Here is a 14351-nt window from a genome sequence, read left to right as displayed (position 1 = left end):
ATATTTTCTTTTTTCTTTTAACTGTAGTCACCTTTTTTTCTCTTTTTAAACAGATATTATTTATTTATTTGAGAGAGAGAGTGAGAGAGAGAGAGAAAGCATGAACAAGGGGATAAGCAAGGAGAGAGGTGAGGGGAGATGCAGGAAGAAAGGCAGAAGCAGACTCCCCACTGGGCAGGGAGCCCAATGCAGGGCTGGATCCCAGGACCCTGGTATCAAGACCTAGCGGAAGGCAGATACTTAACCAACTGAGATACCCAGGCACCCTAAGTAGGTGATTCTTTCGATGGCCATCTTCACCAATATACTTTTTTTCACTCTACTGCTAAATTTTCCCTTGAAATAAATGGAAAGGAAAAATAATTTATTGGGCTAAATTATATAAATATTATAATGCTTTTAAAAATATGTTAAAAATAATTTTTTCAAGGGTATGAGGTATTATCTTCTGGTTTTTGTTGGCAGCTCTTTCTCCCAATGATACATGCTCTTTCTCCTCCAACTTTGCATTTCCTGGAGCACTTAGTGAGGCATTTTTTAGTCAATAGGTGCCCAGTCAACACATATTATTTAAATGCCCAGTACCTGTGTATTAATGCTGATCCCAGAGCCCTATCACTATTCACAACAGAACTTGGGAGTAAGTCAGGGGAGTGGCATGGGGGAAAAAACTGCCTTCAGTCTGAAAGCGACTTCCTGCTTACCTGTGATGATCTTAACACACAGAGAGAGGTGGGGCATAAAATTATGGTTTGCGAGGCAAAGGAATTGTTCTTACAGGGACTAGTTCGAAAGATGTTGAATCTTAATCTTCAGATCCTCAAGGAGGGGCGGGATAGGTCTTGATTTTTCTATTCTTTAGGGGCAGCCATTGTAAGAATAAGGAATAAAGGATGACATTATACCAAAAACATCAGAATCTTCTTTTTCTTTGTCATATGCGTGATTTTATTCCTTCAGTTGTGAACTCACAAAACAAAGACAACCCGACTTACGAAGACTGACATGAACAGGCTTCAGGGAAATAGAAGACATCATTTATTTTAGTGGAGGATAAATCATGCCATGTGTGAGCCATCAAGATTGGTTCTTTTGCCTGCTTAGGCTGAGGGGGAGAGGTTATGGTAAAGAAAATATCTCCAAATATGCAAATGTATGGTAATAAGCCTTGCTTTGACAGAAGTATGAATCATTCACTGGAGCCCGTCATAACATTATGAGCAGAGAAAACAACCAAAAAGCAGATGATCTAAGAAGGTGTGGGCCAGTGGTGTCTTCTTTGAATTTGGAGCTTAAATATTTAGTCACTGGGTTCAGGGTAGCACAGTCATAGGTCTATGGTTGGTAATGAATGTGTCATGAGCTCCCTCACAAAATTATTATATAGATAGAAAAAGAAAGATAATGGATGTGCCCACCACTTGAAAGTTATAAAATGGTATTTAAATAGACACATTTACATTTATTATAAATGCCAATCTTAAAGTCAAGTAATAATTGGATTTTGTTTGTGTGGCCAAGTTTAATTTTACATATTCTTACTTGTAGGTGGTTGGAAGTTAGGGAATAACTATGTCCCACTATGTTTCAAAGGCTTTAGTCTATCCAGAAGGCATGTTGTAGTGGAAACAGTATAGTCTTTGGAGTTAGAATACACCTAAAATCGAACTGAGGTTCTTCTGCTTACTACACAGCAGCGTTCAGAAAAGTTGCTTATGAGCCTCAATCTTCTTACAAGTACAAATTGAGTTAAAGTACCATTCACATAGAGTTGTAAAAATTAAATTCAGTCAAATCAAATCAAAAGAATGAACAAATGTAAAGTACCTGGCATGTTCAACATGTAATGTTGTCATTCCTTCACCTCCGATGCTCAGGGGAGTATGTGTATGTACGTGTGTAAGGATCACAATTGCCTGAGACGTGGAGGGCATGTAGTTTGAAAATGGCCCCGGGTGTTTCTAAAATGCCCACCCACCTAGATTCACGCCCGTGATCTTGCTTCTCCAAACCAATCTTATTCCTAAAGCGTCTGTTCAAACACGGTTTAAGTAACCTAAAACTTACTACAACCTGTGATGGCTTTCATGTTGGCAACCAGTGATTTTTCTTGTACATGCCTCATGTAAATTTTTTAAAACCAGTTTCTAATAATAGTAAGAGATCAAAGACATATCTTGGTCATGGGTTCCTTTTTATTTTGTTAAAAGAAGTATGTATCATTTACCTCTCTCCTAAGGTCTCCACATCCGTCTTTCTTGGGCTGCATAGAATCATTTTCTCCTATGGAGGGTAATTTCCTGCACATATGCATGAATTTGATTCTTGAACTTTTTCTCTACGTTCAGAAAAGCAATCGGGGCAAATTAATATAATACATGTTAAGAGACAATGTAAGTGATCTTATAAACTGAAGGTTCTGGCTGATAAACCCAATTAAAATTATCCAGTACATCCACAAAAGGCTCTTAAGTGATTTTTTATTTGGTTAATAACAAGGTAACAATATGAATACACGCAACTGTTAGAAGATTAATTGCATTATCAATTAATGACTATTGGCCTTACCTGTTTCTTCAATACTGCCCAGCAACATAGCTAGGTTTCTCTGGTTAGTTTCTAGTTTAGTCTTTATAAAAACCATTTCAGATCTTCTCTACTCTTCCCCAAGTGTTTATTTTCTATTCTTTATTCCCTGCTCTTTCTATTAACTGATGACTTACAGTTCTACTGCTGGAGAAGAATATAGACGCTTTCAGAGAGCCACTCCTTCCACTATTTGTTACCATATCTATATATCTTACTCATCTGCCTCTATCCATCCTATTATAGTGGAAGCGATTTTTGTTCTCCTTTGGGAGGTTAATCTTTTCATTTGTGCTTTGTATTCACATCTTCATCCTTCCTCTTCCTAAACCTGCTTCTCCAGTATTCCCCAGCTCTACAAGCCCTCTGCCATTCACTTGGTTTCTGACACTAGAAATCTGGATAGCATTCCCAACTCCCTCTCTTTTCTCAGTGTCTTATGTGCATAAATATTTACTGAACCCTTTCTTTTCTCTCTTCAGCTCCACTGTCCCACTTGACTCCAGGGCCTCAGCTGGATTACTGCCACACTCTGATTAGCTTCCTGCCTCAAGTCTTCCCATTCTAGTACATTCCTCATACCTACAAAAATGACCATTTGCAAATTGAGTTATGTTACCATTCTTACAAAAACTCTTCAGTAGGTAGCTTTTTTGCATTAAAATACAGTTCATTTTCCTTAACGTAGGTGGCAAAGCCCCACAGCATTTGGACCTTGTCTATTTTTTTACCCTTCTCTCCTACCGACCACATTATTCCACAGTAGACCATAGGCTTATGGGGGGCGGGGGGAACTGCTATGTTTTCAGAGCCCGTCATCCTTGTCTGGTATGTGGTTAAGTATTCATTCATGTGGATGGGAGGTACCATAGCTATGTTTGAGCTTTTATTTATTTTTTTAAGATTTTATTTATTTATTTATTTAATTTATTTGGCCCACAGAGAGGGAGAGAGAACACAAGCAGGGAGAACAGCAGAGGGAAAGGGATAAATAGGCTCTCTGCCGAGCAGGGAGCCTGATGTGGGACTCGATCCAGGACCCTGAGATCATGACCTGAGCCGAAGGCAGATGTTTAACCACCTGACCCACCCAGGCTCCCATGTTTGAGCTTTTAAAAAAATTGTTCTTGTAGGACACATGGCAATATCCTTCAGATCATTTTTCAAGACAGAACTCAGCTGCCAAGTGTATGAGTACCTGTGTTTTAAAATATAGATTTTATGTTGGTTTAGGTATGGTAAGGAAGGCTGGCAGATCAGGAGATGATGGCCACTGAAAAGATTTTTATTTACTGTTCCCAAGAGAAAGGAGAATGCCATTCTAGGTAGGGCCACATGGGAAAGCACCAGAGTTAGAGAGGAGGCAGAGAGAAAAAGGAGGAGCTGTGTACAAGAGCTTTTATTGGGTTTCTGTAGGAAGAAGCAAGTGAGGCAGGGCAGGCAGGTGTAGGATGGGTAGTTTGAATAATTTCAGTGGGCTCTGTGGTAAAGGAGCTGTCCCTGAGTTGTCTGTTATACAGCCCGGGATACATGAACTGTAACTGTGGCCATATTCTTCTGTGGCATGGGAGTAATGGCTCAGAGTGCAAGAGCTCAAAAAAGGAGGTTTTGGGATATGAGCTCTGGCTTGGCTGGTTGGCCTATGGAGACTAACATTCTGGAAACTCAATCTTAGGTATACTGGCACAGTTGGTCACCCCAGCGCAGTATCATGAAGTGTTGGCATTCACTCATGGGTGCAGTTATTTGCCATTTCTGGGTATTAGCTAGCCCTGGGAGCAGCAGTCCCTCTGGGGTTAGCAAAGTCCCAGATATTAAAACATCAGAATAAGAAGATATACTTAATACAATGTGACAGCCTCTAGCTGCTACTTTTGTCAAGTAGCAGTTTTAATGCCTCAGTTTTAAAGCCAAGGGCATTTTCTTCTCTTAGAAGCCAAAAACTGAGTGAAGTGGTAATATAAGAATATAGCTATTGCTGCATAATATGGATTTCTCTAATGGTAATAGTTACTCCAGAGTTCCCAGTTGATAGGTGGAGATTTTGTCAGACAGGCTTTGCTATCTGATAACTCCTCTGCCCAACCCCACTTCCTCTCTTTTCCTTTAACAGGCGTTACTTCTCAATAAACCTTTGTACTTTTATTTGTCTCATTGTTTATTATCCAGAAAATCAAACTTGTAATAGGTAGTACTGAGAGAGCTCCAAGAAAACAGACATCAAGATGAAATTTGGGGACTGGGTCACTCACCTCCCAGCTGGTAATGAGGATTTAGCAGTAGGTAGCACGTCAACAGCCTCTGGTACAGGTGGTGGTGTGATACTAAAACTCTCACCACTAGTGAGGTAGGCCAGCATGATAGTAGAAGTGAATGTACAGGGCAGTGTGCTGACTCGTGTATTTGAAAGATATGGAGGAGGGGGTGGTAGACCTAAGAAGAGTAGCTCTGCATGGTTGCTGCAAGGTTGGATGTGTGCCCCATAATGCAGTAGTAATGATAATGAAAAGTTGAGGGAAATGAACATAATTGAGAACCTAGTATGAGATCCAGAGGTTCTCTTTGGTCAATTATTAAGAAGCCCTCATCTCATGTAGTAGGTGAGCGGGAAACCTCACCTACCAAGCACAAGATTGGATAGAGTGGCTCAACTCCCATGATTGTTGAACACTCAACAGAGACAAGTCTGTTATTCCAAAGTCAGAGCCCTACTTGGGAAGGCCTGGGACCTGATCCATGGAATGCAGATAGCTGGCTAGATATCCCTGAAGATTTTGACTCTCCAGAGTTCTTTTGAGCCTTCTGACTCTGCAGAAGTAGGTCTTCTATGTCCTTCTATGTCCTATGCAGAGTTAGTATTCTGCAGAGAGTCTCTTCCCTGTAAGGTGATAGCTGTCCTCTTCAGGAGCTGTGTGCATTTCCTCTCCTGGCTGCCAGTCAGGGTAAGTCACAACATAACCATCTGGGAATGTGTCGGGCCTGAAGAGAGAAGAAAAAAAATCTATGTTACAAAGGAGCTGCAAAAATTAGCAGCAGATGTCAAGGGCTGTGGGAGCACTTTCTGTTTGACTGGATTTGTAGGGTGCTTGATCAAGAGATCTGGAACATAAGGTTGGGTAAGGATGGGTTGATTGACATGGGGCAGCCTTTCAGTATATAGGATGTAACATCTGCCGAGGTGCTTAGGGAATGGTGTCCGTTTGCTGCTGGAGTGGCTCCTAGAAGTCTGGAAAAAACAATGGCCCATGTTAAACAAGGTTGAAATTCCAGAATTTTGGTGAGAGACGGTAGAGGCCAAATGATCAAAAGGGTCAGAGAAGTAGGCCTGGTGGAATGGATATATTATGGAAAGCCTCCTCAGAAAGTTAGATTTCATGGGAGAGCCCAGATAATACACCATTCACAACAATCCTCAGGAACGTGCTGGTGTACCAGTAGGGGATAAACTTGTTCCATTTTGCCTGGAACTGTCCAGACTCTAAAACTCAAAGACTAACATTCTGGAAACTCAATCTTAGGTAAACTGGCACAGTTGGTCACCCCAGCACAGTATCACGAAGTGTTGGCATGATGGGTACATAAATGAGATGGCCACAGTGGGAGAGATGGAGGCTCCATATGGGTCCAAAAGCTTGTGTTCCCACTTACCAGCACTAGTCTAACTAATGCCTCCTTAGAATGTCCAACCCATCATCGAGAAAGTCACATTGAATCCACAGAATGGCACTGTTCCTTAAGGAGACCAACTGGCTACCTGGTAGCATATTTACTGCACTGGACCCCTTCCATCCTGAAAGCACCAGCCATTTCTTCCTTATAGGACTAGACATCTATTCTGGATATGAGTTTGTCTTGCCTACTCAGAGGGCCTTAGACTGTAACACTGGTTGGGCTGTTGTGAACATTCTAACTGGGTAAATTCCTTATAATCCAGAGTACTGTGTTTGTTTTCCCTGGAGATACTTCTTTAATAACTGATTTCATTATGATTGTTCAAGTCACTAAAAGTATTATATATTGTCCTGTGCATTCAGAAGTGAAATGAGAATGTCTGAAAGTACCACCTGCTATTTACTCTCACTTTTTTGACTTGTAGGGAAAAAAACCCAGAGGAGTTAACGTTTTTTTGCTATGAAATATGTTCTCTTCAGGTTATGACTAAGTGTAATTTGAGGTGTGATGTGGGTAGACTTATTTTTCCACTGTCATATCTTTTGTATATATTTTTTTCATTTTAGAAGGATTCTTGAGTATCATAAGACCATGCATTGGTATGTAAAATTGACATTAAAATTGTATCAAAGACAGTATAAAAGTCCCACAAGTGTTTGGATATAGTTCTTGTTCAATGTTAAGAAAGTACTATTTAGAAGATTTTATTCTAATATCATTAATGATATAAAAGATAGCAAAGATGATGAAAAATGGAAGGAATTTAATTGTAATCTTAAAGTCAGAGACAATGCTTCATCATATATTGGCTTGGATATATGGTAATATTTTTAAAGTAGTTACTTTAAAAAAATGTAACTATAGCTGTGCAATGTTGTAATTTAAGGACCTTAGAACATATTAAGTTATGGGTATGGATTCCCATGGTGAGTATGTTTCCGAATACCCTGTTGGGAACCACCATGACATCCTGAGAGAGTATAAACCAGTCCACTGGCAAAGGAGGAATTTCAGTGGAGAGGAGGGAAGACAGGAAGTGTTATGGAAGATGACATTACATTAAGTATTGGCATAAATGCTTTTCTTTTATTTTTGTTTTTAGATGTTTTAAAGAAAATAATTTATATACGTTTAAAACATTTACTAGACCATTATGAATACAAAAGCTTCCCCCAAGGGAGGGAAGTACATAGAAATATTTAGTAAGGGTCTTTATTATTCTGGGCATGCTATTTGGGGAATAAAATATAGATAATTAAGACATTAGCCAGACAACATAAGAAAAACATGGCAGAAATAAAGGTGACGGAAGTTGTAACAAATATAAAAATTATGCCAATATAGATGAAAGGTTTCAATAGATATAGTAAAAAGTGAAGTTCTAATGGTTTTAAAAGGCAAATCTAGTGGCTCTAGCCACAGCTCAGGTCATGATCCCAGTATCCTGGAATCAAGTCCCACATCGGTCTCCTTGCTTGGCAAGGAGTCTGCTTCTCCCTCTGCCTGATGCTCCCCATGTTTGTGCCCTCTCTCTCTCTCTCTCTGAAAAATAAATAAATAAATAAAAAATTTTTAAAAAAGGAAAATCCAGTTGTCAGAAACCTATGCGTTATCAGATGCACAACTAAATCAAGAAGAAATTTAAAGAGAGGAGGAAGAACAAAGCAAGGAAGCAGAGACAATAAGGTCGGGGGTCCAAAGTAGCATTAACCAGGGTGAAGAGGGTAATTTGTATTGATAAAAAAGTACACAAACACAACAATTAAAAAGTTGAGAACAATAATAACAGCAGATGTAGAGATATAAGAAATGATAATTGTGAAACTATAATAAAAATATTTAGTGTTCAGAAAATAGATTTCTGAAAAAAATGATTGAAATTTAAAATCAATTATTGAAATTGATTCAAGAACTAGGAGACTTGGACAAGAAACAACTCTGGAAGAAATGAAAAACATATAAACATTTTTTCCCTAAAAGCATCTGGATTGCTCAGAAAACATTTCTTTTCTATGCTGTCTTAACTGTTCCCTTGACTGTATAAAACTTGCCGAAGGCTTTTCAGAGAATTTTATAATGCTGACCTTATCTTGGTTAATTGGAATCTTGATAGAACATTAAAAAGTATACCAATCTAGTTCTGAGGAATTAATAATTGTATTCAAATAAATAACCCCCCGGCTCTGTCTTCTAGGAAAATCTGCATAAAGTCGTCTTTTGTAATCAAACACTCGTAAGTTAGAGTGTTTGCCCTCATGATCTTTACTCTGGGGTTGGGATTTAAAAGCTCTGTTTTTTAGTTTTACTTATAATATAACTAACACGTCCTATAAGGTCTTTAGTCATATAGACTAAATTTGAATTTGGATTTTTCATTGAACTTGGATTTTTTCTGCCTTTGGCCTGGAGATTGTCAAACAAGTAAATTTCTTGATTTTGTTTGGTTGGATTTGTTCTTGTTATTTTGAATAGGTTAATTTTCCCATTTATTTTTATTGGTATTTAGGGATAAATGCAAGGTAATCTACTGGTTTTCCTCAAGCTTAATTGAGATATAATTGACACATAAAATTGTGTAAGTTTAACACGTGTAATGTGATGATGTGATGCACACATAGATTGCAAAATGTCCTTCACCTCAATTGCCATTTTATTGTTGTTGCTGTTGTTATGAGAACCTTAAAGCTCTACTCTTAAGGCAACTTTCACATATGTAGTATAGTATTATTAACTATTGTCACCTTGCTGTAACTTAGATCCTGGAACCTATTCATCTTATAACTGAAAGTTTGTACCCTTTAATCAACTTCTGCCCATTAAGCCCCTGATGACCTAATGTACATGGTGGTGACTATAGTTAATAACACTGTACTGAAAAAAAAAAAATAAAATTTAAAAAATTTGAAATTTTCATAAAAGAGCAAATCTTAAGTATCCTCACTACAAAAAAAAATAACTGTGAGGTGATGAATGTGTTAATTAACTTAATGTGCTAATCATTTCACAATATATGTGTATTATTGAATTATCATGTTCTATACTTTATATACAATTTTGTCAGTTATATCTTAAACCTGGAAAAAATGTTAACATCATCCAAAACAACCTCACAGAAACATCCAAAATAATGTTTGACCATATATCTAAACTGAGTACTATGGCCCAGTCAAGATGACATAAAAAAGTAACCATCATGAAGTTCAAATAACAGACCCATTGTCACTCAGCTGGTAGGTTGTGGGACTGGGATTCAAATACATTTCATTGAATGTCATATTGTTTACTTCTATGTACACGATCCACCATTCAGCAAATGTGTGATTTCGTAGTGTAATCTTTTACAAATACCTTAAAAGAGTACTTGAACCTCTATTCAATTGTCCATTGATTCAAATGAGTATCAGTGGCCAGGTTCTGTATTACTGTCTCACTCTTCCACCGAACTGTGAAATACATGAGTGTAGAGAGGTACTTAACAGGGCTTGAGGCCATCTGGAACCATGAACATGCAACATAACATCCTTCTGATACAAAGATAACAATTCTCACTTAACTGTTTGAAAAGCACGTACTTGAATTCTTTTTTGTTTTTGTTTTCAGTAATACTGGTACATTTCCACTGATTCATCCTGGTTTGTTTTCCAAGGTTTTTAAACATTTAATACTATGATTAATATTTATAATACTATGGTAGTTGTCTGGAATTAGGAATAGTCCATAGTTATGGAACAGGGAGAAGCTATCCAGCTCACCTTGGAATTCAGTCTGTGTGTCTGTGTCCTTGTGTCTGTGTATTTTTTGTTCTATGCTCTAATATGTTAGTCTAATCTTTTCAGAGATACCTAATGAGAAGGAAATAAGGACTTTGGATCAAATAGGAGACATAGGGGTGGTGTAATCAGAGCATGTTAAGTTCTTTTAAAAAATGGCCCCGTGAAAGGTAATGTGAGGGAAAGGTTGTTTTCAGAGTGGTTTTCTCCTTCTTCTCCTCTCCCCCTCCTCCTCCTCCTTCTTCCTTTTCTTCTTCTTTAAAGATTTTATTTATTTATTTGAGATTGAGAGCGACTGAGGGAGAGAGCACAAGCAGGGGGAAGAGCAGAGGGAGAGGGAGAAGCAGGCTTCCCATTGAGCAAGGAGCATGACTAGAGGCTCTATCCCAGGGTCCTGAAATCATGACCTGAGCCGAAGGCAGACACTTAACCAATTGAGGCACCCAGGTGCCCCTTTAGAGTGGTTTTCATAAAAAGCCAGGAGTAACGCTCGTGCTTTTGCACCAGGGGTAGTATGCGTTGCCTCAAGCACAGGGGGAGAGAAGAGAGAGAGCTCTGCTTAGCTGTGGGCAGGACTCATGACTTAGAAGAGGCTCATCGATATGCATCCAGACTGCTGGAAAAGCAGGTGTAGCTTTAGAGTTGGAGGCTCAACCAGAGGCTTGTGCTAGACCCCCACCATGTGTATGTGATGGAGCCAGACTGTTATCACCTTTAGTATAGTTTCAAGAACACTGAGAGGAACTGTGAATGTTGTCTCTATCTAGACATGATTCCCGCAAGATAATCAACACAATAGTTTTGTATGTGGGAATCTTCAAGGTTAGTAACAAACATTTAAGGTTCCCCAGTGATGCATTTCATACTTCAATGCCTTCACTTAAACAAAGTGAAACAAACTTTTACATGGGAGAGAGGTTTGTTTGGAACCCCAGAGATAACTGTGTAGTGTCTATAGATAATAACAGGGATTCCTCCAATCTCCTCCTATAAACAAACCCTGGCTTTTATCACTGAAACTGTAATTATCTTTTCTCAGGGGTCTCCATCCACATCTAGTTCTTCAGGAAAGCATTTCCACAAGGATCAAATATCTTGAAGAATTGTTATTTCTTCAACATTAAGCATAATATTCCTTTGAGGGGAACCAATGTCATGGAGCCATGTGTCTAGACTTCCATGGCCTATACTACCCATGGTCATTGCTGCCGTTTCTTTGAATGTGTTGCTTTTGCTGAAGTAGACAGAGGATTTTGAAGTCCTCTAACTGTCGTGCTCCAGCTAACACAGACGATCTTTCAAAGGACAGCACAGTTCCTACGGATGATAGTGGATGATAGTGCATAACTGAGTGCCAGAACCTTCTAAGATGGCCTTGGGAGATCCAGGGTGCAGATGTAGTCCACTCTGATGTCAGTGACCACATAACAGTCAGGGAGGTGCTCAACCTAGTGCTTTTTCTATACCATGATGTAACGTTAGGTGGTCATTATAGCCCATGCAAAACATTCAACAGATTACACAGGAATTTTCACTGACAGCATACCACACAACATCATCTGCTGTGTCTAAACCAATAACACCTGTTTTAAGGCTAAGGACAGATTAGTGAAAACTGAAGAACTGTTGTTGGTTTCTATTTCTCACCCCTGAAGCCTGCATTTTATTTTTGATTTTCCTCTCCAACATTAATGTAACAGTATCCTGGAGGCCTCCAATACCCTCATGAGGTTCTCAGTCCCTGCGCTGGGCCTTACTCCCCACTGTTACCATCAGTTTCCATGGAATTTTAAGCTACGTGATATTCAGTATTCATTTAAGTAAAATACTTTTAGTTTTTGTTCTCTGCTCAGTTCTATTGATAAAAAGAATTTCAACTTGATAATTAGAAAAAATGTTTTATATTTTCTGCCAACAGCACAATTCAGCTCCAGAAGGATTCCCTTATACTAATCCATTGCAAGTTAGGACTCAGTATGCCTCCATTTCATTCCACTACATCTCCAAGGGTCCCTAAGGCTCTAGTGGCTTTTTTAAAAAATATTTTTCACATTCAGAAAAATTTTAGGTTTATAGCCAAAATTGAGCAGAAAGTCCAAAGAGCTCCCACACAGCCACTCCCCCTGACACACATAGCCTCCCCCACTATTAATACCTGAACCAGAGTAGTTGACATCTGTTACAATCAGTGGACCTACAGTGATACATCATTATGACCCAAAGTCTCAAGTTTACATTTGGATTCACTCTTGGTGTGGACCATCTACATTTTTTTTCCTTTGGGGTTTTGACAAACGTTATAGTATCATACAGAATAGTTCTACTACCCTAAAAATCCTTTATGCTCTACCTGTCCATCCTTCACTCCCCTTAATCCTTGGCAACCACTGATCATTTTACTGTTTCTGTAGTTTTGCCTTTTCCAGAAGGTCATATACTTGGAACCACACAGTATTTAGCCATCTCAAATTGGCTTCTTTCACTTAGTAGCGGGTGTTCAATGTTCCTCCATGTCTTTTCATGACTTGGTAGCTCATTTCTTTCTATCACTGAGTAATATTCCACTGTCTGGATGTACCACGGTTTCTTCATCCATTCATCTACTGAAGGACATCTTGGTTGCTGACAAATTTTGGCAATGACGAATAAAGCTGCCATAAATATTGTGAGGATTTTTTAAAAAGATTTATTTATTTGAGAGAGAGAGAGAGAGAGAGAGAGAGAGTTGAGGGGAAGGACAGAGGGCAAGGGAGAGAATCTCAAGCATACTTCCCACTGAGCACAGAGGCCGATGAGGGGCTCGATCTCATGACCCTGAGATCATAACCAGAGCCAAAACCAAGAGTCAGGTGCTTAAATGACTGCATCACCCAGGCACCTCTGTGCATGTTTTCATGTTGACATAAGTTTTCAGTTCATTTGAGGAAATACTAAGGAGCACAAATGCTGGATTGTATGGTAAAAATATGTTTAATTTCTTAAGAAATTCCCAAACGTCCTTCCAAAGTGGCTGTACCATTTTGCATTCCTCTGGCAGTTTTGTAGCACTTGAAAAATACACAGGCCATACAGAAGTGCCACCAGCATAACCTTTGGGGTATCAAGGTCAGGTGCCAGTGGTATGTCAACTGTGTGGCATCCTTAGGGATGCTGAATTTTCAAACTTAGGGAAAGCTATTGTGTAGAATATACTCTGACTCTCCTTATGGCCAGGGCCAGGAGTTCTGCTGGGCCCCTTCAAGGTGATGGTAACTATTAATATTAATTTCCTAATTTTCTGCTTCAGTTTCCCCATTCATCCTCATCCCTCCTTTCTTTCTCAGCTCCCCCCTTTGCCAATTAATTAAGACCCCACTCTAGCTTATATCTACATATCCCAATAATATTAATCTGAGTCAGAAAACCCAACAGGCTAAAGATGTTATGATAGTAACCCACCTCTCACCTTAGAAATGTAGCAAGCAATGTGGGTCTTCCAATGAATAAACCTAAGATAGTATCTTTAATCATCTACCATTATTTTTGTAAGTAATAATAATGTTACTCTATTAAAATCTGCCTCACTTTGCCATTAGTTATTACAAGAATTAGGTTCTGAGTTTCCAGATTTTCCTTGGAACTTACTCTTTCAGACTTACCTTGTTTCTACTTAAGCAGATTTGTATCTAGAGTCCCCTCCACAATGGCTTTCATATTCAGACTAAAAATCTGTAAGATGGCTTTTGGGGTGCCTGGCTGGCTCAGTGGGTTAAAGCCTCTGCCTTCGGCTCAAGTTATGATCCCAGGGTCCTGGGATCGAGCCCCGCATTGGACTCTCTGCTCGGTGGGGAGCCTGCTTCCTCCCCTCTCTCTGCCTGCCTCTCTGCCTGCTTGTGATCTCTGTCTGTCAAATAAATAAATAAAATCTTTTAAAAAAATCTGTAAGATGGCTTTTGATATAGCTTCTCTCTAAAACAGGACCTCCACAATTCTAACTTTAGGTCAAAATACCACAGTTGTGGAAAAGTGATTTTTCAGTTACTCATCTAAAATGTGACATTTTTCTTCCAGTTTGGGTTTTCCTGGCATGGCATATACTTATATTCCAAAGAGTCTTTACACCCTCACTGAGTTTCTTGTCCTTCATTTGCCCATGAGGCGCAGATCACTTCCATTAGCACGTTTTTGGATTTTACTGTTGCATTTTGGGTTTTTGCCCTGTATTTAATTTAGTGATTCTGGTGTGGATGGAGTCTCCTGAACTTGGAAAACAGAAAAAAAGTGTATGTATGTATGTATTTGTTATTGTTATGTTAGTTACCACAGCTTTAAAATATTAATCAG

The 14351-nt window shown here is 39.0% G+C and overlaps 1 protein-coding gene across 1 annotated transcript in view; it reads right to left on the bottom strand.

Annotated features, from left to right (window-relative positions):
* Positions 1-4945, bottom strand: part of LOC111148831 (transmembrane protease serine 11D-like) — a 55315-nt gene extending 50370 nt beyond the window's left edge. Inside the window, exon 1 of the mRNA XM_022505652.1 lies at positions 4839-4945. Within this exon, the coding sequence (XP_022361360.1) occupies positions 4839-4945 (107 nt within the window). The remainder of the gene's footprint in view (positions 1-4838) is intronic.
* Positions 4946-14351: the final 9406 nt, after the last annotated feature.

Source organism: Enhydra lutris, unplaced genomic scaffold, assembly GCF_002288905.1.
Source record: "Enhydra lutris kenyoni isolate GAN:26980312 unplaced genomic scaffold, ASM228890v2 scaffoldscaffold21, whole genome shotgun sequence".
NCBI lineage: Eukaryota > Metazoa > Chordata > Mammalia > Carnivora > Mustelidae > Enhydra > Enhydra lutris.
Note: the sequence above shows the minus strand (reverse complement) of the source record. Positions and strands in the feature narration are given on the sequence as shown.